At 56.3% G+C, this 24,958-nt stretch overlaps 1 protein-coding gene across 1 annotated transcript; it reads right to left on the bottom strand.

The window, feature by feature from the left end:
* Positions 1-621: 621 nt before the first annotated feature.
* On the bottom strand, positions 622-21,252 carry LOC144936584 (uncharacterized). The gene is made up of 7 exons (XM_078863803.1): positions 20,779-21,252; positions 10,865-11,933; positions 9,850-9,929; positions 6,539-6,610; positions 5,860-5,914; positions 4,884-4,920; positions 622-3,971 (listed from the first exon to the last, which is right to left on the bottom strand). The coding sequence occupies exons 2-7, from the start codon at positions 11,889-11,891 to the stop codon at positions 3,932-3,934; spliced, it is 1,311 nt and encodes a 436-aa protein (XP_078719929.1). The 5' UTR covers positions 11,892-11,933; positions 20,779-21,252; the 3' UTR covers positions 622-3,931.
* Between the last annotated feature and the right edge of the window lie 3,706 nt (positions 21,253-24,958).

Raw genomic sequence — 24,958 nt, forward strand, 5'->3', positions numbered from 1 at the left:
CTGCCAGTCATCTCAGCCAGTCATCTCAGCCAGACATCTCAGCCAGTCATCTCAGCCAGCCATCTCAGCCAGTCATCTCAGCCAGTCAACCCACTGCACCTGCGTCTGTCCCGTCACCTCCTGCCAGCGGGCCTTCGACATTTCACGTTGCCCCAAAGTGCACTTAGCCTGGCACGAGCGGCGTGGTGACGTCTCCTCCACTTAGTGGTGAACGGCGGGTTTGTTGCGGTTGTCTGTGCGCGAGCGTGCGTCCGTGTGCGTGTGCCTGTGTGCGTGTGCCTGTGTGTGGGGAGCGGTAGTGTAGTGGTTAGCGCACTACGCTACGAACCCTGACACCCCAGTTCGATTCCCGCTCACGGCCAACATCGGTGACGAATATTTGAAGCGGTCCTGGGCACAGGTGCGGTGTGTAGACATAAGCACTGGGGAGACAAAGGCGGCCGGGCGTGGTGTTGGCCACCTATTCCTTCGCGTGCCGTGCCCGCCTAAATAGGTGCTCGCTAACAGCGCTTGTCCTAACAGGCTGCTAGAGGCTATACGGGGTATCTTTGTGTGTATCTTTGTGTGTCCGCGTGGAATGGCGCACAATAAATTCACGCAGTTGTCGGCTTCAGGTGATTTCGCATTTTTACTGGAAACCAAATCAAGTCACAGTTCTCCATCCCGCGCGGCGATCCCCAATACATCCACCCCTTCCTCACTCTCACCTGACACAGATATTCCACGTGTGTGTGTGTGCGTGTGTGCGTGTGTGTGTGCGTGTGTGCGTGCGTGTGTGCGTGTATGGCGCAGTGGGGACCGCACGTGGTGCATCTGTCAGTCACCCTTAGTCGATGAAACCTATAGCACCTGAGTCAGTCCCATGACCTCCTGCCAGCAGCAACAGTCTGCCTCACTTTACGTGACGGCCTCAAAGTGCACCTAGCCTGGCACAAGCGCTGTGGTGACATTTCGTGGCAAATGGCGTTGTGTGTTTATGTCTCTGTATTTGTATGTCAGTGTGTGTCTGTGTTTATAGTGTTTGTGTCAGTGTGTCTGCATCTTTCTCTACGTTTGTCGGTGTGTCAGTGTGCCTGTGTCTCAATGTGCGTAGGTCGACTCAGCCTCAAATCAGTACCTGGCGCGGTGTGTAAACATCGCCACTCAGGAGACAAAAGCGGCCGGGCGTGGTGTTAGCCACCCACCCCCTCGTGTGCCGTGCCGGCCTTCATAGGTGCTCGCTAACAGCACTTGCCCCAACAGTCCGTTAAGGCTACACGGGGGATCTTTGTCTGTGTGTGTCACAGTGTCTGTGTAATGCGCGTTATGACCCCGCGCTATAACCCCGTTACAGACGAACGAAACTAAAATCAATTCAACACAAACATCCAAAAACAACACGTCAAATAAAACACACCCCGCCAACCTGCACTCACCATCACAATCGGCGTGTATGCTCAGTGGAGCAACCACACCACCATCACCACCACCAGTAGCAGTAGAATTATCTTAAACACGACTTTCAATTCAATAGTCACATTTGCGCTGGACTCGCAAGCCCACATTCATAATTTTAGGCCACGTAATGACCTGGCTATAGCTGTGTCGTAAGACCCTCCACCACCCTCGACATAGCCAAACAAGTGAAGGATTATTGTTTCGGCTCGCTCACGGCTCAGTTAAAGTTACAGGATCATCGTGTTGATTTATCAACACATCAATCACGAATCATGGGAGTGAAAACCCTGCCACGTGGCCTGTCTACGAGCATCTCTTTGAAGCTACCACACCTCAGTGAGGCTCAGCCGGGACACGTGGTTGAGGTGGCAGCTCCTCTCTCTGTCCGCCCACTTTTACATAGCCACGCCCACTCCAGCACTAGCACCGCCCACACGGCGAGTGATTGGTTCCCTCCCTATTTCCCCGCCTCCTACTCGATTAATAATAATTATATATTAATTATTACTGATTTCAACTCCCATAGAGAAAAGCGTGAGAAGCAACCACAGGGACGCGGTGACCCAGCGTTGACAACATTTACACAAGCTCTGCGGTCCTCTATATACGAAGGTGACATCGACAAAAGTGTTTACAAGTCGGATGAAACGGGAGCAGCCGGATAAAAGCCACGCGTGAGAGGGGGCAACACCCTATCCCGTGCAGATGGAATCTATATGTTTGCTGTAGTGCCTTCTCCTGGCGAGCCAGGGCACGGGCTCCTCCTCGACGCCCACGGGAAGGGAGTTTCGCGACATCTGTGCGTGATCCACCGACCCTCGCTGCTGCCTTCACAGTGCTGGATCATAGGCAGCTATGTGCAGCGTAGCCACCACCACTACCACCGCTCGCCTGGGTAGCAACGCCCTTTGCCTGCTTCATCATCACCATGATCAATCCACTGCTGGATAAGTCGAGCACGAGGCCAGAACGTGTAGTTCACAAGGCCAAAGGACGCTTCGGGTGGGGGAGACACGGGGGTGGGGGGGGGGAGTCGGTGACACCACTGGGACAGTCCCGACCCCCGGGCCAGGAGATTTGGTAGCTTCACGTTTCTGCTTCAGCCGATTCGTCTGTTTCCCCCATTGACTTACAGGTGAAATGCTCGTGCCACTGCTGCCACTGCAGCGTGACGGCAGCTACAAGAGAAGAGCCGTGCTTTTTTGTTGTGTGGATTCCTTTAATGTCAGGGATTGTGGGAACCCATGTCGCCGTGCCTCAATCACAGTGCAGGTACAAACTACACCGTTACACGCTACACAAGCCAGATGATTGGTTAAACGCGTCCCGTCACGACCGGTACCAAGCGCTGAATCTAATCAATATACCTTTTTTTATTAATATAATTACTATCAATTAATTTAAATCGTCACCCGGCTACTGCATCACGCTGGACGTGTTTACCAATCATCCGGCGCGCACAGCGCGTGCGACAACTTAATTTGGAAGGGCTTCGGTGCCGTGTCGCTGCTGCAGTTCGCCGCAAGAGATGTTTGGAGTGCAATCCCCACTCTCCAATCTCGCCTTGTCCGAACACGCCCTGTAACGCACGGTCCCCGTCTCACGGATACAATGACGGAGATTGGCACACACGGGCAGGGCGACACGTGGCGGGTCGCGAGGACTGAAGTCTGGAAACCTCTAAATTAATTACTGGGTGGGGGGGGGGGAGATAATGAGATGCAGAGGAGGCACCGATTCAGTGGTCAGTCACGGATTCGTGGTGAGTCACGGATCTGTGGTGAGTCACCACGGATCTGTGGTGAGTCACGGATTCGTGGTGAGTCACGGATTCGTGGTGAGTCACGGATCCATGGTGAGTCACCACTGACTTGTGAAGTCACAGATCCTGGTGAGTCATGGATCCATGGTGAGTCACGGATCCGTGGTGAGTCACGGATCCATGGTGAGTCACGGATCTGTAGTGAGTCACGGATCCGTGGTGAGTCACGGATCCGTGGTGAGTCACCACTGACTTGTGAAGTCACAGATCCTGGTGAGTCATGAATCCATGGTGAGTGATGAATCCGTAGTCAAGGATGCATGGTGAGTCATGGATCCGTGGTGAGTCATGGATGCATGGTGAGTCACGGGTCCGTGGTGAGTCACGGATGCAGGGTGAGACACGAGGACAACGACAGAGAGTCGCTGTGGATATGTAGGCCACGTGTCCTCTGCTCGTGGAGCAGAGGAAGCAGATATGCAGTGGGGGGGAAGGCGGGGGGGGGGGGTGCAGGGTTACGCCAGCCGCCCTGATTGTGTGGGGCTGTATTAATGATTATTAATGCTTTACTTTCACTCGTACAACTCATTCTGTGTTCGCTGTCGCTTTTTGCTGTTACTGTTGTTATATTGCGTTATCATTATTGTTGCTGTTGTGCATATTGTATTGTTGTGGTAACGACTGTTGTTGTTGTCGATGATGTTTCGGGGATGCGACATCACCGCTCGCTCCTCACGCCGGCTGCGATCCCGACCACAGACCTGAGACGGTCCTGAGGGAGGGAGGGGGGGAGGGAGGGAGGCAGGGGGGAGGGAGGGAGGGAGGGGGGGAGGGGGGGAGGGAGGGAGGCAGGGGGGGAGGGAGGGAGGGAGGGGTGGGAGGGAGGGAGGGGTGGGAGGGTGGGAGGGAGGGAGGCAGGGGGGGAGGGAGGGAGGGAGGGGTGGGAGGGAGGGAGGGGTGGGAGGGTGGGAGGGAGGGAGGCAGGGGGGGAGGGAGGGAGGGGGGGAGGGAGGGAGGGAGGGAGGGAGGGGGGGAGGGAGGGAGGGGTGGGAGGGAGGGAGGGGTGGGAGGGTGGGAGGGAGGGAGGCAGGGGGGGAGGGAGGGAGGGAGGGAGGCAGGGGGGGAGGGAGTGAGGGAGGGGGGGAGGGAGGGAGGCAGGGGGGGAGGGAGGGAGGGGTGGGAGGGAGGGAGGGGTGGGAGGGTGGGAGGGAGGGAGGCAGGGGGGGAGGGAGGGAGGGGGGGAGGGAGGGAGGGAGGGAGGGAGGGAGGGAGGGAGGGAGGGAGGGGGGGAGGGAGGGGGGGAGGGAGGGGTGAAGATGATTGTGACAATTGGGGAGGAGGGGGATTTAGTGTAGGGAAGATGATCGTGTTTTTACCAATGACGATGATATCACATGATGATGAGGATGATTGTGATGTTTAAACTGATAATGATAGTGATTGTGATAATGATACCACTGATGATGATTATGATACTGAAATCACATCCCTGATGTGGAGCATAATAATGCAATCAAAAATCATTATGATACTGATATCCCGAATGGTGATTATGATTGCGATGCTGATATTGATGATACTGAGTATGATTATACTTTCTCACGGATCACTATGATTATTATGATGATAATGATGAAAATAATACTGTATCACTTATGACTATAATTTGAATTTCCCAACTCACTGGTAAATGGAGCCACTGAATCCATCCACGTATCCTCCTGCGCGTGGGGGCGAGCAGAGGGAAGGGCGGGGGAGGGGGGCAGGGGGGAGGGGGGGCAGGGGGTAGAATGTGCTCGTCAGGAGATGTTCTCTAATTAATCCCGCTTGTGTGACCGCGTTATTAATCAGGGCGTTACAAACACAGGTTGTGTAACAAGGACATCAACAACATCAGCAATAACATCAACTAGAACAACAACCTCATCAACATCAACTTAACAACATCATCATCAGCATCATCATCAACCTTTATCGACAACTATTCACAACTATTCGAACAACAACGACGACTTGATTAACAACATCACCAACCACGAACTGTGAGTGTGTCTGAACCGGTCCTAGTGCTCCCCTAAGTCGACTCAGCCTTAAATGAGTATCTGGTGCGGAGTGTAAATGCCACCCCTTGGGAGACAAAGGCGGCCGGGCGTGGTGCTGGCCACCCACCCCCTCGTGTGACGTGCCGACCTTCATAGGTGCTCGCTATAGCAGCACTTGCCCATACAGTATGTTGAGGCTATAGGGGGGATATTTATCAATTTCTGTGTGCGTGTATGCACTTATGTACATGTCATTATGTGTGTAATTACGTATGTGCTAAAACTTAGCAAGTTAGCACAGTAGGGGGCACAGGTGGTGCATATGCCAGTAATCTCAGAGTCAACCCATGGCACCTGCGTATGGGTTGTGCTGTGTGACCTACTGCCAGCAAGCCTTCGATACTTTACGTGGCCTCGGAGTGCACCCAGCCTGGCACAAGCGCCGTGGTAATGTCACCACCACTTAGTGGAGAATGGCAGTCGATGTTGTTTGCACATATGTATGGAGATATTCTTTCACGCCATACGTAGCAAGCCGCGCTAATTGGAGGTTTCGGGGGAATGACACAAAACTGAACACTCCCGTGTGTGTGTGCGTGTCCGTGTGTGTGAAGTCACCTGGCTGACACAAGGTGTCGCAGAGAACCGGACAGAGGTGACACGCGTGGCAATACTGCGACAAAGGCAAAGACAAAGCTCATAAAGCACGTCGGGGGGCAGGGCGGTTACGAAGGCCGTGTCGGAAGCTCGTCACTATTTTTATTTGACCGGGTAAGGTCCACTGTGCGATGTAGCTGCTTATCAGAAGCGACCTGGCTATCACAAACGATATCTCGACGAAGTGTCTTATCATCGTCGTGCGGAAACGTATAGCAGCCAAAGACTCTAAACCCATGATATACACAAACTCCAAATATACAGCTGGCGTCAAGGTCGGGATCGAACCCACGACCTCCTGCATACCAGGCGAGGTAGTTAACATCTCCTAGCCACCGTGGCGCCTTAAGCAGGGTGGCCCTGGACAATAGGGCGTGGCTGGTCGCCCACCGGCATGCGCGACGGACACTCAATTTAAACGTGCGACGTTTCGGGCAACGGCCCTTCTTAATGGCGCGTATAAAACTCGTGCAAGGCAAGGTGCTGCAGAGCTGCCACGTGGTGGACAGAAGCAGCAGCAGAGGGCACCGCAGCAAAAGCAATGGTTGTCCTGTACTATGCTACCAGCGTCTATGCTCCCAGGTGTATCAGGTTGTATTTATGTATCTATCTATTAATTAAGTAGGGGACATGCACGCACCTTGCAGTTGGCGCAGTGCGGACTCTCATCGCCCTCCTCACACGGACACTGCCTGCACGTGGTGTCACAGCCCTGGGGGGGGAGGGGGGGTTGGAGGGGGGGGGGCAGGGGGGAGGTGCGGTGGAGGATCAGGGGTAGCCAGAGGGAAGCCGCCGCCATCCCGTGCTGGCTATTTTGTTTGGCTTCGCGTCGAACTTGGAGCCCGTGTCTAGCAGCACCGTTGGAAGCGAGCCCGACTCTGCTGATGAGACGCCGAACGTGGAAACCCGTGCAGAGCTTTGCTCGTAACCCAACGCCTCTCACGAGACGCACTCCCAGAAGGAGGAGGAATGCCGTGTGGCTGATGGGATGTGTAAAAAAAAAGATTACATCTTAAACTTGTGTGTATTTTGTGGAGGGAGAGAGGCACGTGAAGGAGGTATAAATAATAATAATAATTATGTTGTTCCTTGTGTTCTCCACGATGCTGCTCGTGATGGTGATGCTGTGATGCTGTCACCTACTCCCCGCCGAGTGAGGACGATGCGAGATCCATCACGTGACATAGATGTTATAGAGCAGCGCCTCGTTGCCTAACAATAATTACACAATTGTGCGTAAGATGATAGTGATTGAGATAATGAAGAGTGGGGTTTGTTAATAAAAGTGGTGGTGGTTATGGAGACAGGAGAGTAGGTGGGCGTGGTTAAGGAGTGATAGGGGTTGGAGTAGTGATGGGGGTTGGGATAGTGATAGGGGTTGGGGTAGTGATAGGGGTTGGGGTAGTGATAGGGGTTGGGGTAGTGATAAGGGTTGGGGTAGTGATAGGGGTTGGGGTAGTGATAGGGGTTGGGATAGTGATAGGGGTTGGGATAGTGATAGGGGTTGGGGTAGTGATAAGGGTTGGGGTAGTGATGGGGGTTGGGGTAGTGATAGGGGTTGGGATAGTGATGGGGGTTGGGGTAGTGATAGGGGTTGGGGTAGTGATAGGGGTTGGGGTAGTGATAGGGGTTGGGGTAGTGATAAGGGTTGGGGTAGTGATGGGGGTTGGGGTAGTGATAGGGGTTGGGATAGTGATAGGGGTTGTGGTAGTGATAGGGGTTAGGGTAGTGATAAGGGTTGGGGTAGTGATGGGGGTTGGGGTAGTGATAGGGGTTGGGGTAGTGGTAGGGGTTGGGGTAGTGATCGGGGTTGGGGTTGGGGTAGTGATCAGGGTTGGGGTAGTGATAGGGGTTGGGGTAGTGGTAGGGGTTTGGGTAGTGATCGGGGTTGGGGTAGGGGTAGTGATAGAGGTAGGGGTAGTAATAGGGGTTGGGGTAGTGGTAGGGGTAGTGATAGGGGTTGGGGTAGTGATAGGGGTTGGGGTAGTGATAGGGGTTGGGGTTGGGGTAATGATAGAGGTAGGAGTAGTAATAGGGGTTGGGGTAGTGGTAGGGGTAGTGATAGGGGTTGGGGTAGTGATAGGGGTTGGGGTTGGGGTAATGATAGAGGTAGGGGTAGTAATAGGGGTTGGTGTAGTGATAGGGGTAGTGATAGGGGGTGGGGTAGTGATAGAGGTAGGGGTAGTGATAGGGGTAGTGATAGGGGTCGGGGTAGTGGTAGGGGTTGGGGTAGTGGTAGGGGCTGGGGTAGTGATAGGGGTTGGGGTAGTGGTAGGGGTCGGGGTAGTGATCGGGGTTGGGGTTGGGGTAGTGATAGGGGTTGGGGTAGTGATCAGGGTTGGGGTAGTGATAGGGGTTGGGGTAGTGATAGAGGTCGGGGTAGTGATCGGGGTTGGGCTCGGCCTGGTCGTAGCTGGGGGTGGGGGCAGGGGAGCAGCAGTGGCAGGACGAGGCTGGGCGAGGAGAGAAGAGTTGGGGGTTGTGATCAGGGAGGATCGGAAGTAGGCTCTAGTGAAGATTATTGTTTCATCTGAGGATTTTGATGAATGTCACGTTTTTGGTTTCATAACCATCTGCGTTGGAATTCACATTAAATAACGCTTGGGACACGGACCAAGTGTGTGGAATTATATAACTGTGAGACGTTGACAAACAGTCAACTCGGACTTGGCAAAGCGAGAAATGCAACGATGCAATGAGTGAACTGAATAATTCATTAAAAAACACACGTGGTAATGTCACGTGATGATCTGGGCCAAGTTTGTGTCGTGAAGACCCTCCACGACCCGACACGGCCAAGCAAATGAAATTGGCACGCGGTGCTCGAGCGGCTTTATGACGCGCCGATGGTGATCGTTCCAGTTCGCTCAGCCGGTGAGCTGGAGAGCAAATCCCAGTCAGATGTTGTTCATTCAAATTTGATATCTAACAGCGAATTCCAAAGTAGGGCAGTGGGAGAGAAGGAGCAGCATTGTGACCCGCAGCGTAGTGAGTGGGGTGAATGAGTGAGTGGGTGAGTGTGTGAGTGAGTGGGTGGGTGAGTGAGTGAGTGGGTGAGTGTGTGAGTGGGTGGGTGGGTGCGTGAGTGAGTGAGTGGGTGGGTGGGTGAGTGAGTGAGTGGGTGAGTGAGTGGGTGGGTGAGTGAGTGGGTGAGTGGGTAAGGTGGAGTGGATGAGCGAGTTGTGACTTGCAGTGTAGTGAGTGTGTGAGTTGGTCGGTGAGTGTGTGAGTGAGTGTGTGAGTGAGTGGGTGGGTGAGTGAGTGAGTAGGTAAGTTGGTGAGTGAATGAGCGAGTTGTGACTTGCAGTGTCGTGAGTGTGTGAGTTGGTGGGTGGGTGAGTGAGTGAGTGAGTGTGTGAGTGAGTGAGTGGGTGGGTGGGTGGGTGAGTGAGTGGGTGAGTGAGTGGGTGAGTGAGTGGGTGAGTGAGTGGGTGGGTGAGTGAGTGGGTGAGTGAGTGAGTGGGTAAGTTGGAGTGGATGAGCGAGTTGTGACTTGCAGTGTAGTGAGTGTGTGAGTTGGTGGGTGAATGTGTGGTTGAGCGAGTTGTTGTGGCCTGCAGTGTGGTGGTGGTTGTTGAACACAGTGTGGTGGTGGATGAGACAACACAGTCAGCATCTGGCACAGACCGAGTCTTCAACACGGGTGGAGGAATAAAAGAGTGACGTTCACGCGAGCGGTAACCATGGCGGTGGTAGCGGTAGAGGAGTGATGAGGAGGCGACTGACTGACGGCGAGTGAGCGAGTGACTGTGGAGTGAATCCGCGAGTTCCGGATCACCGCTCAGCCTGCCTGCTGCTTCACTCGGGACTCTAGCGAGTGGTGCTGTGAGGTAGGAACGGAGCACTCAACCCCAGGGTGACAGCAATCTGAGCAGAATCTGTGCTGGGTGTACCATCAGTGATTGTTCGGAGTTAAAGATGATGACGACGACCGTGCAACCTCTCACTCACGTGACACAGAGAGCAGAGGGCACACAGGGACCCGTCCTGGTACGCTGCCTCGTCCTTCCCGGAGCGATCCTGCGGCTCCTCTGTGAGCAGACGAGGGGGGAGGCGCAAGGGGGTCGAGGGGAGGTGGCGGAGGGAGGGAGGTTGTTATCGGTAGGGTTGCTTTGGGTTACCAGATGTGCACACGGACAGTACTTAGGAATACAGTATAGGGTGCAATGATACGGATATACGTAGCTTGTACTCTCGTGGTAGTGCCTTACGCCGATATTCCCGACTTCAAGCCAGTCTAGAAGCGTTCCCGAAAATCTCGAGTGAGAAAAGACGCCCTCGTGTTATCACCTAATGACAGTGATTATGATTTATACTGTCACTGATGATGATAATGATGATGACGATTGTGATAATCATTTCACTGACGAACGTGAGTCGCCCATTTCAGCTCCTGAAGAAGAAGCTCCCAACATGTGTCGTGAAACGTCGGACACTCCGCCGAGAGACACGCGGTTTAACCCGAAGACGCAGCGGAGAGATTCCCTGCGCCGCCGCCGACTCTGCCGCCCTCTAGCGGAGATGTCTGGTAGCGGGCGCCTCCGATTCGCACGGTTGGCGACGCACGGTGCGAAAGAAGTTCAGCATAGAGTACGTACATGCTAATGATGGGGCTCACACACAGACACACACACACTCTGAGCTCCGCACGGATGAATTCAGCAATCCGTTGTTGTGCAGACATCTACTGGCCACCTTGCAGCCACACAGAAAGCACGCACACGTGCTACTCGACCGTCGTGCTCACCCCAGGCTACCAGCGACCCTGAAAATAATTCCGCACCCGGCAAACCACGTCCTGAATGCCTATCGCTATGGCTGTGGCTGCTGCTAGTCACGTGCCACCCACTCCGTGCAGCGGTTTGGGTGGCACGGCAAGCACTGAGTGGAGATGCACCGAGGAGATCGATCGATGGGAAACAGCGGCGTGGAGTCTCTGTCAGATGAGTACGGGTCCGCTCCTTACCTTGAGTCGTGTCCAACACCACCTGCTCCACCACCTCCTCCACAACCTCCTCATCCTCCACGTCCACCTCCTCATCCTCCTCGCCGTCACCACCTTGCTCTGTGCACTGGGTTGTGTCTCCCTCCTCCTCCTGCCCCTCCTCCTCTCCCACATCTTCCCCTTGTTCCGACCACTGCTCCTCCTCATTCTCTTGCTCCTGGTCCAGAACATCTTCACTCGTCACCTCGTCCTCCTCATCATCATCGTCGGCTCCTCCTCCTACTGCCACATTCTCTTCCTCTTCCTCGTGCCCTGCCTGATCACTCTCTTCGTCTACGTCATTAGCGTCATCGTTCTGATTAACATCGCTGCCATCGTTAACTTCATCAGCTGCATGATCATCTTGAGCTACATCATCGTCATTATCTTCATCATTCGTCACGGCATCTGCCTGTGCGCTCTCATGTTCCTCGACAACATCTCCGACATCATCATCATCAGTGCCTTCATCTGCGAAGTCTGCACCACCATCACCACCATCATCAACCCCATCATCCACATCTCCCTCCGTTGTTTCCTGTTCCGCTTCATCATCAACACCATCGGTGATGTCGTTGTCATCACCACCATCATCAACATCACCGCCATAGGCATCAACATCACCACCGCCATCATCACCGCCGATGTCACCTTCAGCATTGCCACCATCATCAACATCACCATCGACGTCGGCATCACCACCAGCAGCAACATCGCCACCATCCAAGTCGCGGTCGTCAAAATGGACTTCGTGGTCGTCCACCGCCGGCGCTTCTCCATCGTGAGCGGCGAACTCCTCGTGGCCATCGCCGCCATCACCCGCGACATCGCCGCCGTGAGCCCACGCGGCCTGAGGTCCCATGGCCATCACGAGCGACGTTGCCATCACCGCCCCCATCACCAGCAGCGGCAGCATCCTCCCCGAGCCCACGCGGCGACGCGGCCGCTTGGACGTCGTCATCATCATCGCCGTCATCATCGCCGTGGCCGCCACCGTCGTCATCGTCATCGGCGTTGTCCTGGATTCTCCTCCTGCAGCACGCGTCGTGACCTGGCGGGTGATGGTGGAGATGACGATGAGACGGTGATGGTGGAGATGGTGGTGGTGGTGGTTGGGTTTCACAAGAGATGCACAGAGCCCCCCCCCCCCCACACTCACTCGATCCTTTTTGCTAACCGCGAGTGACCCCACGCACCCAGCCGGCCTCACAGATCGAGAACTCCCCACAGAATCCCAGCTGGCACGGTACGGTTCACGTCCGCGTGAACCAGGTCGACGTCTCCAACAAATTATTCTGCTACTGCCAAGTAACCTCACTGACAATTATTAGAATGTTAATGACTGGAAGCTCTGGATACACGCGGGCATAGCACACTCCGAGTGCTGCTGAGAGTATCCGGTAGCGTGTTGGTGTGATGAGAGAGAGAGAGACGGGAGAGAGATGAGGGGAGAGTAGACAGTGAGAGAGTAGGAGAAAGCGAGGGAAGGAGAGCGTAGGAGGGAGCGTAGAAGGAGAGCGTGGAAACAAGTGGACAGTAGGGGAGAGGGCAGGGTGAGAGGAGACGGGATGAGAGAGTGGGAGAGAGAGAGAGAGCTAAAGAGAGAGGGGGGACCGGGAAGCGAGACAGTACGGGGGAATAGGGGAGACGAGGTTAGAGAGAGACGAGAGGAGGGGAGGTGAGGCGAGCAGAGAGCGAGACAGCGAGAGAGTACGGATAGGGAGGGGGGAGCGTGAGTGGTGGGGGGGGGGGAGAATGCGCAGTCCTCCTGCTAAGTGGGCCGGGGACTCTGAGTGATGGACAAGAGCAGGTGCGTGTGTGTGTGTCAGTGTGTGTGTGTCAGTGTGTATGTGTCAACTTGTCAGTGTGTGTGTGTCAGTGTGTGTGTATCAGCGTACGTGTCAGTGTGTGTGTGCCAATGTGTGTGTGTCAGTGTGTGTGTCAGTGTGTATGTGTCAGTGTGTGTGTCAATGTGTGTGTGTGTCAGCGTGTCAGTGTGTGTGTCAGTGTGTGTGTGTCAGTGTGTGTGTATCAGCGTACGTGTCAGTGTGTGTGTGTCAATGTGTGTGTGTCAGTGTGTGTGTATCAGCGAATGGGGAGCGGTAGTATAACGGTTAGCGCGCTGCGCTATAAACCTGGCGACCCGGGTTCGATTCCCGCTCACGGCTAACACCAGTGACGATTATCTGAACCGGTCCTGGGCCTCCCCTAGGTCGACTCAGCCTTAAATGAGTACCTGGTGTGGTGTGTAAACATCGCCACTGGGGAGACAAAGACGGTCGGGCGTGGTGCTGGCCACCCACCCCCTCGTTCGTGTACCGTTCCGGCCTTCATAGGTGCTCGCTAACAGCACTTGCCCCTACAGTCTGTTAAGGCTATACGGGGGATCTTTGTCTTGTGGGTGTCAGCGTGCGTGTCTGTGGGGATCGGTGTCGCAGTGATTATCTCGCTGCGTTACGAACCCGGTGACCCGAATTCGATTCTCCCTCGCGGCCACCAACATCGGTGATGATTATCTGAACCAGTACTGGGCCTCACCTAGGTCGACTCAGCCTCAAATTTGTACCTCCGATTATCACGGTTGGCTACGTACGGTGCGAAAGAAGTTCAACATACCTACACTAGGGAAACAAAGACGGCCGAGCGTGATTACAAAGACCACCCACCCGTGTCCGGTGCCGGCCGTGATAGGTGCTGCTCGCTAACAGCACTTGCCCCCTACAGTATGTTTAGGCTACACGGGTGATCTTTGTCTTTGTGCGTCCGTGTCCCCCATCACCTCTGCACGGGGCCCTGCGCGCTGCTGCTGCTGCTGCCGTCACGTGCTTCTTAAAGGGGTCCCACGTGGGAATTCGAGCAAAAGCCCCAAGGTGGACGTCAAGCCCGGGAGTCGGGCACGGGTCGAGTTTCTCGGTGGGCGACTCCTGGTCTCGTGGCGAGGCCGAGGGGTCACGAACCTGTGGCTCTTTGGCTGCCCCCCCCCTCCCATGTGGGAAGCCGTTAAAAAAAAACTTCTATCTTAAAATATAATTTAACTAAAATAAATTGATGAAATATGGCAAGGGAATGGGTCACTGTGGTTGTCTTGGTGGCAGCAACAAAAACAAAACTAAATCGACGCCGTTTATTCCATCCCATACGTGTTATTTAAGTCAGAATGTGTCGTTGTTGTTGTCGTCTGCTGCATAGCTGCCGAGTTTGTGTTCACGTACAAGGAGTTCTGCGTGTGATGCCGCTCTCCAATTATTTTGGTCAAAGACAAAAATAATTTTTCAAAAAATGTCTCTTCTTCTTCGTCTTAGCCTTCGTCTCTCCAAGGCTGTCGACCCCTGGGCTCGCGTTATGGAAAGAGCTCCTCGCTGGAGGTCGTCGCTTCGCTGGCGAGGGATACGGCTGCAACTGCAGGGGGCTTAGTGGTAGGGCTGTATTAGGAGTGGCTGGTTGCAAAGCTATCCAGTCCGGGTACGTACTGGTGGCTGCTTGGCTCGTTAGTGATAGTTCGGTAAGGTTGGTAGTCGTGGCTAGTTGGCTCGTTAGTTCGGGCTAGTTCTTATCCTATATAGATTTAGATAGCGCTATAATTTAAGCTGCTCAAAAACAATTATACAATTGTGCATGAGGTGATGATGGTTAAAATAAAGGGGTTTATTAAAAGTGGTGGTGTAGTTATGGTGACTGGATAAGTGACAGTGGTTTAGGAGGGGTAGCGGTTGGGGTAATGGTAAGGGTAGTGATAGGGGTTGGGGTAGCGGTAGGGGTCGTGGTAGGGGTAGTGATTGGTGTAGTGATAGGGATAGTGGTGGGGGTAGTGGTAGTGATAGGGGTAGTGATAGGGTAGTGGTAGTTGTAGGGGTAGTTGTAGGGGTATGTATAGGGGTAGTGGTAGTTATAGGGGTAGGGGTAGTGGTAGTGATAGGGTTAGTTATAGTGGTGGGGGTAGTAGTGGGGGTAGGGGTAGTGGTAGGGGTAGTGGTGGGGGTAGGCCCTGCCGTAGCTGGGGGCAGGGAGTAGCAGCAGGAGCAGGGTGATGCTGCTGGGCGAGGGCAGGAGAGATGGGGGTTGTTGCCAGGGAGTAAGCCAAGCTGCAGGCTACATGGAAGGTGGTTGTCTGAGTTGGATGGCCGCTGCTGGATGGTGCGAGGCAGAGCTCCACTTGAATCGGCTCCGTTAACTCCTCGTGGCCACAGTCGAGGCCCCCTCCCCTCCTCCCCCCACTCCGCTCCGCGTCTCGCCGCATTCTGAGTTCTTGGCTGATTTCCTTTCCATCTGCCTCGAGCGCCAAATGTCCCCCCCCCCATTCCAGACACCACCACTCCTTCTACAGTAGTAGGCTGCAGCGCTCATCAATTCACTCCACTCGCCACGGTCACCAGTTGCCTTCTCGTCACTCCGCTACCGCTACTCCGACTACCACCACCACCACCACGCACCCTGGTCCCGTCGAACTCACTCACGGACTCCTCCTCCACCCGTGCTGAGAACTCGGGCTGGCAGACAATGTTTAGTCTCAACCACCACACTGTGTTCAACAACCACCACGGTGTCCAAAAACCAACACAACCCACACTCTCCCACACACTCACCCACACACTCACCCACATACTCACCCACACACTTACCCACACACTCACCCACTCACTCACCCACACACTCACCCACACACTCACCCTACTGCGAGTCACAACCCACGCAACCACCCACCCGCTCACCACACTGAAGCCCTTCCCTCCCTCCCACCCTCGTCTCCCCCCACACCAACAACAGCTCATAACCTCGCTCGATTCAACAAACGCGCGTTACACTCTCTCAGCCGTACAACTTAGACAGCGCTGCCTGTTGCTGGCCGCTCGGCGTTCAGGGCCTTGATGCCCTACTGTGCTCACCAACTGTACCCCGCTGGTGATAAACGAGACCTGGGAGAGAAAGCGGCCTCGCCCATTACAGCCCGAGGGGGGACAGGCGCTGGCTCACCAATTGCCTCTGTCTGTGAAAGTCGTCTCGGTGGCTTCTCGACTCAGCCAAGTCGCGCGTTGCCGGGGACTTGTCGGAGCAGGGCAGGAGGGGGGGGGCAGAGGCAGGAGGGGGGGGAGCAGAGGCAGGAGGGGGGGGGCAGAGGCAGGAGGGGGGGGAGCAGAGGCAGGAGGGGGGGGCAGAGGCAGGAGGGGGGGAGCAGAGGCAGGAGGGGGGGAGCAGGGGGAGGAGGGGCAGGAGAGGGGGGGCAGGGGGCAGGAGGGGGGGAGCAGGGGCAGGAGGGGGGGGGAGCAGGGGGCAGGAGGGGGGGGGGGCAGAGGCAGGAGGGGGGGGGGCAGAGGCAGGAGGGGGGGAGCAGAGGCAGGAGGGGGGGAGCAGGGAGAGGAGGGGCAGGAGAGGGGGGGCAGGGGGCAGGAGGGGGGGAGCAGGGGCAGGAGGGGGGGGGGGAGCAGAGGCAGGAGGGGGGGGGGCAGAGGCAGGAGGGGGGGGGGCAGAGGCAGGAGGGGGGGGGGGCAGAGGCAGGAGGGGGGGGGCAGAGGCAGGAGGGGGGGGGGCAGAGGCAGGAGGGGGGGGCAGAGGCAGGAGGGGGGGGAGCAGAGGCAGGAGGGGGGGGGGGCAGAGGCAGGAGGGGGGGGGGGCAGAGGCAGGAGGGGGGGGGGCAGAGGCAGGAGGGGGGGGGGCAGAGGCAGGAGGGGGGGGGGAGCAGAGGCAGGAGGGGGGGGGGGCAGAGGCAGGAGGGGGGGGGGGGCAGAGGCAGGAGGGGGGGGAGCAGAGGCAGGAGGGGGGGGGCAGAGGCAGGAGGGGGGGAGCAGAGGCAGGAGGGGGGGGGCAGAGGCAGGAGGGGGGGGCAGAGGCAGGAGGGGGGGGAGCAGAGGCAGGAGGGGGGGAGCAGGGGGAGGAGGGGCAGGAGAGGGGGGGCAGGGGGCAGGAGGGGGGGAGCAGGGGCAGGAGGGGGGGGGGAGCAGGGGGCAGGAGGGGGGGGGGCAGAGGCAGGAGGGGGGGAGCAGAGGCAGGAGGGGGGGGAGCAGAGGCAGGAGGGGGGGGGGCAGAGGCAGGAGGGGGGGGAGCAGAGGCAGGAGGGGGGGAGCAGGGGGAGGAGGGGCAGGAGAGGGGGGGCAGGGGGCAGGAGGGGGGGAGCAGGGGCAGGAGGGGGGGGGAGCAGGGGGCAGGAGGGGGGGGGGCAGAGGCAGGAGGGGGGGGGGGCAGAGGCAGGAGGGGGGGAGCAGAGGCAGGAGGGGGGGAGCAGGGAGAGGAGGGGCAGGAGAGGGGGGGCAGGGGGCAGGAGGGGGGGAGCAGGGGCAGGAGGGGGGGGAGCAGGGGGCAGGAGGGGGGGGGGAGCAGAGGCAGGAGGGAGGGCAGGGGGAGGAGGGGGAGCAGGGGCAGGAGGGGGGGCAGCAGGGGGGGCAGGAGGGGTTCACTCCCCTGTTGTGACATCCCCTGCGCGTCCCTCTGGAGAGGCGGACATCTCATCCCGCCTCTCCAGCCGAGCTTCTAGCACGAGCGACTGAAGAATGATTCGTTATCGCTCCGGTGGGATATCATCGCCGTGGTTTCTCCCCCCTCTGCGACGATCATCGCGATATTTCGTCGTCTTTTCACCTTCACCGTTGTAACTTTGTAATCGGCTTCCGCGTCTCCACATATCGCTGTTCCTCGTCATCAGCCATGGTCAATCCACTGCTGGATCCCTGCGATGTGGATCATCCACCCGGCACTTGCACGCCACGCGAGCAGCTGATCTCATCATCGTTGCATCTCCTCTGTGGACGGCTCTCATCAGTGACGTCTCGCCACTGATGAGAGCCGTAGCCTGGAATCGAACTCTTGCTACCAGACTCTTTGCGCAGTGCGCTAATCACCGCGCCACCGCTCCAAGTCTTTACGCGTGGCACCGCGCCACGAGAAGGGCAGCGGAGGACCGTTGCGCAAAAGGATCAGCAGGAGGAGCGGGGAGGGGGCAGGGAGGTCGGGGCAGACAGAGAGGGGCAGGGAGGCTTGGGCAGACAGAGAGGGGCAGGGCTCGGGGCTCAGGAGGAGCAGCGAGGAGAGAGGGGGGGACAGGGGCCAGGGCTATAACGAGGGCTTGGTGTTGTGTTAGAGTTGGGGCTAGGGTTTGTGTTGTGTTAGAGTGGGGGCTAGGGTTGGTGTTGTGTTAGAGTGGGGGCTAGGGTTGGTGTTGTGTTAGAGTTGGGGCTAGGGTTGGTGTTGTCTTAGAGTGGGGGCTAGGGTTGGTGTTGTGTTAGAGTTGGGGCTAGGGTTGGTGTTGTCTTAGAGTGGGGGCTAGGGTTGGTGTTGTGTTAGAGTTGGGGCTAGGGTTGGTGTTGTGTTAGAGTTGGGGCTAGGGTTACTGTTGTGTTAGAGGTGGGGCTAGGGTTGGTGCTTGGGGTTATGGCCAGGAATACATTTCAGCCGTCAAAGCGCCCCGCAGAATATGTCCGCACCCGGGCACACCACATCCAGTATACCTATCGCTACGGCTTCTACTACAGTACTTAGACTTAGTCTCCACACATTTACAAATCAGTGGTCAAACGAGATTGCCGGACAGAGAGGAAAGAGGTGGCGAGTGGAGACTCAGCAGCAGCAGCGGCAGCGGCGGGAGGAGGAGGAGAGGCCCTGATGGTGAACACGAGAGACGAGCGCGCCGCCGTGTCTGGACCTTCACTGTCCGTCTATTCTGGGAGCCAGACACCCGATCCCCCTCCGAGCCCGCAACAGCCCCCCACCCCACCCCTTTCCTACGTCAATTTAAATCGAATCGTTCAAAGTCACTCGACCAGGATCTGTACCGGTTCTACCGGCTCCACCTGGCACCGCACCTCCTGTGATGACGCAGCAGCAGCAGTCGATGAATCGGTAACAATCGTCAAGTCCCCGCTTGCATGGTGCGGAATGCTGTCACCCAGTATCCCCCTACCCCACAGCCCCCCCCCCCTCGCCTGCACGGGGTGCGCTGCTGACCACGTGGGTTCCTGCACGGATTATTTCACGGCGGTCACGTGACGGTACCGACTGAACGTCGCGCTGAAGACGACTCGACACGAAGCGCGGCTGTGAGATGTCGCGACGTCGATGTCGACCCCTGGGCTCGGCAATGGGAAGGTTTGCTGGTGCGAGTTCAACTCCTGGTTGTGCTCCGCCAATCATTCTTCCCTCCAGGGTCCATAAAACGACTACCACTTTGTGGGCAAGTCAACAGCGATTGTCCTGTTGATAGACTCGCCCCCTGCCATAAGAATGTGGAATTTCCACCACTGCTTGGCCCTGCAGGATGAGAGCACCAACGATGGCCGCACTGCTCATTGAGCCGCAGGAACTCGTGCACTGCTGCTTTAAATAGAACTCGACCTGACCGTGAAGACGCGACAGCGAGACAGCTGCTTGTCGAGAGGGCAGCTCGACTGCACGATGTGACAACTCGACGTCGCCTCACTCCGCACCGAGATAACGCGGCGGAGACGGTGGAGGTCGCACAGGAGTCGTTACGCACGCCACTCCTGCAACCCTCGGCCACAACTCAAATACTACACACGCAGTCACGACTCACACACACACACAGTCACAACTCATACACACACAGTCACAACTCACACACGCAGTCACGACTCACACACACAGTCACCACTCATACACACACAATCACAACTAACACACGCAGTCACAACTCATACACAGAGTTGCTACTCACACACACACAGTCACAACTCATACACACACAGTCACAACTCATACACACACAGTCACAACTCATACACACACAATCACAACAAACACACGCAGTCACAACTCATACACAGAGTTGCTACTCACACACACACAGTCACAACTCATACACACACAGTCACAACTCATACACACACAGTCACAACTCACACACACACAGTCACAACTCACACACACACAGTCACAACTCATACACACACAGTCACAACTCATACACACACAGTCACAACTCACACACACACAGTCACAACTCATACACACACAGTCACAACTCACACACACACAGTCACAACTCATACACACACAGTCACAACTCATACACACACAGTCACCACTCATACACACACAATCACAACTAACACACGCAGTCACAACTCATACACAGAGTTGCTACTCACACACACACAGTCACAACTCACACACACACAGTCACAACTCACACACACACAGTCACAACTCACACACACACAGTCACAACTCACACACACACAGTCACAACTCACACACACACAGTCACAACTCACACACACACAGTCACAACTCACACACACACAGTCACAACTCACACACACACAGTCACAACTCATACACACACAGTCACAACTCATACACACACAGTCACAACTCACACACACACAGTCACAACTCACACACACACACAGTCACAACTCACACACACACAGTCACAACTCATACACACACAGTCACAACTCACACACACACAGTCACAACTCATACACACACAGTCACAACTCATACACACACAGTCACAACTCATACACACACAGTCACAACTCACACACACACAGTCACAACTCACACACACACAGTCACAACTCACACACACACACAGTCACAACTCACACACACACAGTCACAACTCATACACACACAGTCACAACTCACACACACACAGTCACAACTCATACACACACAGTCACAACTCATACACACACAGTCACAACTCATACACACACAGTCACAACTCACACACACACAGTCACAACTCACACACACACAGTCACAACTCATACACACACAGTCACAACTCACACACACACAGTCACAACTCATACACACACAGTCACAACTCATACACACACAGTCACAACTCATACACACACAGTCACAACTCACACACACACAGTCACAACTCACACACACACAGTCACAACTCACACACACACAGAGTTGCTACTTACTTCGCTCCCGTCTGCTCTCGCTCTCTCTCACTCACTCGCTGTGCGTCTCTCCCCCTCTCGCCCACTCTCCCCGCGCTCTCTCCCTCGCTCTTCCTCCTCCCCTCGGTCCGGCGGTCGTGACCTCCACGTGGCGGGGATTGGGTGCGATCCCGGAGCCGGGCTAATTGGCCCCAGATGGAGATGGAGCCGTGGAAGGTCGATTCCAGCGTGGCGCAACCTCACGAGCCGAGGCTTCAATGAGCAACGACGACGACACTACGCGTTGTGCTATCGCGTGCGATGGTCTCTCACTCGTTATGATGACAGCGCGTCTCGCATCGGACCTCACGGGGATTGTGATGACGACGATTTGGCGACGGGAGCCTCACGCGAGCCCAGGTGTTGTCAGGCAGGTGTCGTCTTTGTGTGTCTGCGTATGACACCGGGGTGGTGCGGGGAGTGGTGATGCGAGTGTGGTGGAGTGGGGTGAGGGACGCAGGGAGGGAGGGAGGGAGTTGTGTGGGGGAGTGGTGGGGGAGTGGTGGGGTGAGGGAGGGAGGGAGTTGTGTGGGGGAGGGGGGAGTGGCAGAATCGCAGCTTCAAACAAAAAATGCCTCGAATTGAAATCCGTGGAAGATCTCCACAAACGTGAAACGCGACTTCCTCTACAAGATGCTTCAACTAAGAAGCGCAAAGAGTAACTTGCACTGTTGATTAGAAATCGGCGGAAATGTACTGTTTAGTGAAGACTCGTCACTTTCAGAGTGTAAGAGACTGAGCTTTCATTAATAGCTGTAAGGCTACCGCGGATTTTTATCCGTTGGCAAAGTGCGAAAAGCTGGGTCTGATATTGGGACTGTGGATGTGGCGGAGGCGGCAGGGGGAGGGGCAGGGGGTAGCAGGGGGAGAAGGGGGGAGGGGCAGGGTGGAGCTAGCGGTGAGCGTGGAGCTGAGGAAGAGAGTGGAGCTGGGATGAGGAGAGTGGAGCTGGGAGGAGGAGGAAAGTGGAGGTGGCAGGATGAGGAGAGTGGAGCTGGGATGAGGAGGAGAGTGGAGCTGGGATGATGAGGAGAGTGGAGCTGGGGTGAGGATGAGAGTGGAGCTGGGAGGAGGAGAGTGGAGCTGGGAGGAGGAGAGTGGAGCTGGGATGAGGATGAGAGTGGAGCTGGGATGATGAGGAGAGTGGAGCTGGGGTGAGGATGAGAGTGGAGCTGGGAGGAGGAGAGTGGAGCTGGGAGGAGGAGAGTGGAGCTGGGATGAGGAGGAGAGTGGAGCTGGGATGAGGAGGAGAGTGGAGCTGGGATGAGGATGAGAGTGGAGCTGGGGTGAGGAGGAGAGTGGAGCTGGGAGGAGGAGAGTGGAGCTGGGAGGAGGAGAGTGGAGCTGGGGTGAGGAGGAGAGTGGAGCTGGGAGGAGGAGGAGAGTGGAGCTGGGGTGAGGAGGAGAGTGGAGCTGGGGTGAGGATGAGAGTGGAGCGATGATGAGAGTGGAGCTGGGAGGAGGAGGAGAGTGGAGCTGGGGTGAGGAGGAGAGTGGAGCTGGGGTGAGGAGGAGAGTGGAGCTGGGGTGAGGGGGAGAGTGGAGCTGGGATGATGATGAGAGTGGAGCTGGGGTGAGGAGGAGAGTGGAGCTGGGAGGAGAGTGGAGCTGGGGTGAGGATGAGAGTGGAGCTGGGGTGGGATGAGAGTGGAGCTGGGATGAGGAGAGTGGAGCTGGGGTGAGGATGAGAGTGGAGCTGGGGTGGGATGAGAGTGGAGCTGGGAGGAGGAGAGTGGAGCTGGGGTGAGGAGGAGAGTGGAGCTGGGAGGAGAGTGGAGCTGGGAGGAGGAGAGTGGAGCTGGGAGGAGGAGAGTGGAGCTGGGGTGAGGATGAGAGTGGAGCTGGGAGGATGATGAGAGTGGAGCTGGGGTGAGGATGAGAGTGGAGCTGGGAGTCGAGGTACCTCCTGGGGGAAGGGGTGGGTAGTGGCGGCGGAGCGAGGGGAGGGGCCGCGGGGGTCTCACCAGGATCTCCCCCCTCCCCCGTGTGACGCGTGGCTTCCTCGCATTGGAAGACGTCGCCTTGAGACAATATTTACCCCCCCCCCCATACGAGGCGGAGAGGGGTTCGTCCCCTTTGATCCCCTTGCTGGGGGTGTGTGAGGGGTTGGGAGCGGGGGCTCCTCACTCCCCCTACAACAGAGGACGACTCCGCGTGCGTCGCTTACAATGCTCACCTCGTCACTCACCCCAACTCGTCACTCAAATTAAATGATAATTTCCAGCCCCTCGCTCGCACCACTCACCCCGTCGTCACTCGCCACGTACACAGTCGGACCGCTGTTACAGATTTGGCGTCATCACCACCACCACCGCCGCCACCACCACCTACACCGCCACCACCACCTACACCGCCACCAACACCGCCACCATCACTACCACCACCATCACCACCATCTCTGCCCATCTGGCTCAGAGTCTTCTCTTCCCCGTGGTCGCGACTTCTGGGTGCCACTCCGATACCCTCCTCGTCCACCCTGCGCACCACGCGTCCCTCCCATCACTTCCTCTTCTTCCTCCTCCTGTCCCCAACCTCCAAGTTGCGTACCCTATCCTGACGAGTTTGTTGTTTGTGACTTCTTGTGAACTCCACTGGGCTCTCCCAGCATCACCACCACCACCCCACTGGGGATGAAGTAGCATTGTTCGGAGAGTGAGTGCGTGGGCCCAAGAGGGGCCTTCAGCGCGACCTCACGCGGGGGTGGTGGTGGTAATGGTGGTGGTGATTATGGTGGTGATGATGGTGGTGGTAGCGAAACAACCCCCTACCTCCTCGTTGGTGCCGGACGGTAACGCTGTGATCACTGCCATGGGGGGAGGGCTAATTTCGATTGGCTATTCACCATATGGTGTTTGTAGCCACCACAGAGGCCAAATGAGGGCTCTGGATGGTTGCGAGGGGCTGGTAACCCCTCCACCTTCAATTGACTTACCATAAAACTACGTGAAAATATTCAGCTAAGCTTGTGTCGGAGGCCCCAAGGGGACAGGCGTCTATTTGGGTTCCTCCAGAAACATAAAAAAGCCACTGCAGGTAGCCACGTGGAATGTCCAAACACTCACTGCGGAGGAGAGGCTGCCACTCCTCTGTCGGGAGCTGGATCGGTGCCGCCTGGATCTAGGCGGTATTCAGGAGGTCCGGTGGACTGGCTCTGGCTCCTGCCACCATGAGGGGTGGACAGTCCTCTACTCGGGGCAGGAGACTGCCAAACAACAGCGAGTGGATTTCGATTTAAAGCTTTCGTGACTGCAGGGATTCATCTTCTTGGTTCTTTCGGTAAAGTCACGTAGAAGGGAAATAATAAAATAATAACAAATCTTACATAATCAAATACAATTCTCACGACGTTTCGGCCACAACGCAAGCAGCCGTCCTCAGGTGAAGAACAGGTCTGTCGGAAAGACAGCGTCTGAATGAACACCACCAAGCTTGGCAGCGTATATTTAAGCTGGCTTAGAGGAGGAAGGGCGCCTTGACAAAGGAATTTGCATATCAACAAAGGAATGTAGCATATTTATGGAAAATGCAGATATGGGATTAATCCCATATAAATATGCTAAAATATGCTACATTTTAATATCTGCATTTTTCATAAATATGCTAAATTATTTTGTTGATATGCAAATGTATTTGTCAAGGCGCCCTTCCTCCTCTAACCCAGCTTAAATATATCGGTGAGCTCCTCAGGCAGGCAAGGCTGTGTTGGCTGGGTCATGTAGCTCGCATGCCCAACCACCGCATGCCTAAACAGCTTAATTCGGCCGGATAGAGGGTGCTAAACGGGCGCGGCATGGGCTAGAGAAGAGATGGAGTAATGTGGTACAGGAGGACATGAATCTGAGTGGACTTGTCGATGACTGGTACCAGTGGTGTAAAGATCGGCATCTGTGGAGGAGGCTCGTGAAGGACGCTACTGGGTAGTTGGAGGCAGTCGCCCTCCAGCAACAACGGAGGGCGGAGGAGCGACGCTCACCAAAACAAGCAGAACGCCGGGTGGCCAAAGCACAGCAAGTTGGCACAGTAGGGGGCACAGGTGGTGCATCAGCCAGTCATCTCAATCAGTCGACCGATGGCACCTGGGTCTGCTCCGTGACCAGCGGGTGTTCGACACTTCACGTAGCCTCAAGGTGCACATGGCCTGGCACAAGCGTCGTGGTGACGT

The sequence above is a fragment of the Lampetra fluviatilis genome, chromosome 16, assembly GCF_964198595.1.
Source record: "Lampetra fluviatilis chromosome 16, kcLamFluv1.1, whole genome shotgun sequence".
Classification (NCBI taxonomy): domain Eukaryota; kingdom Metazoa; phylum Chordata; class Hyperoartia; order Petromyzontiformes; family Petromyzontidae; genus Lampetra; species Lampetra fluviatilis.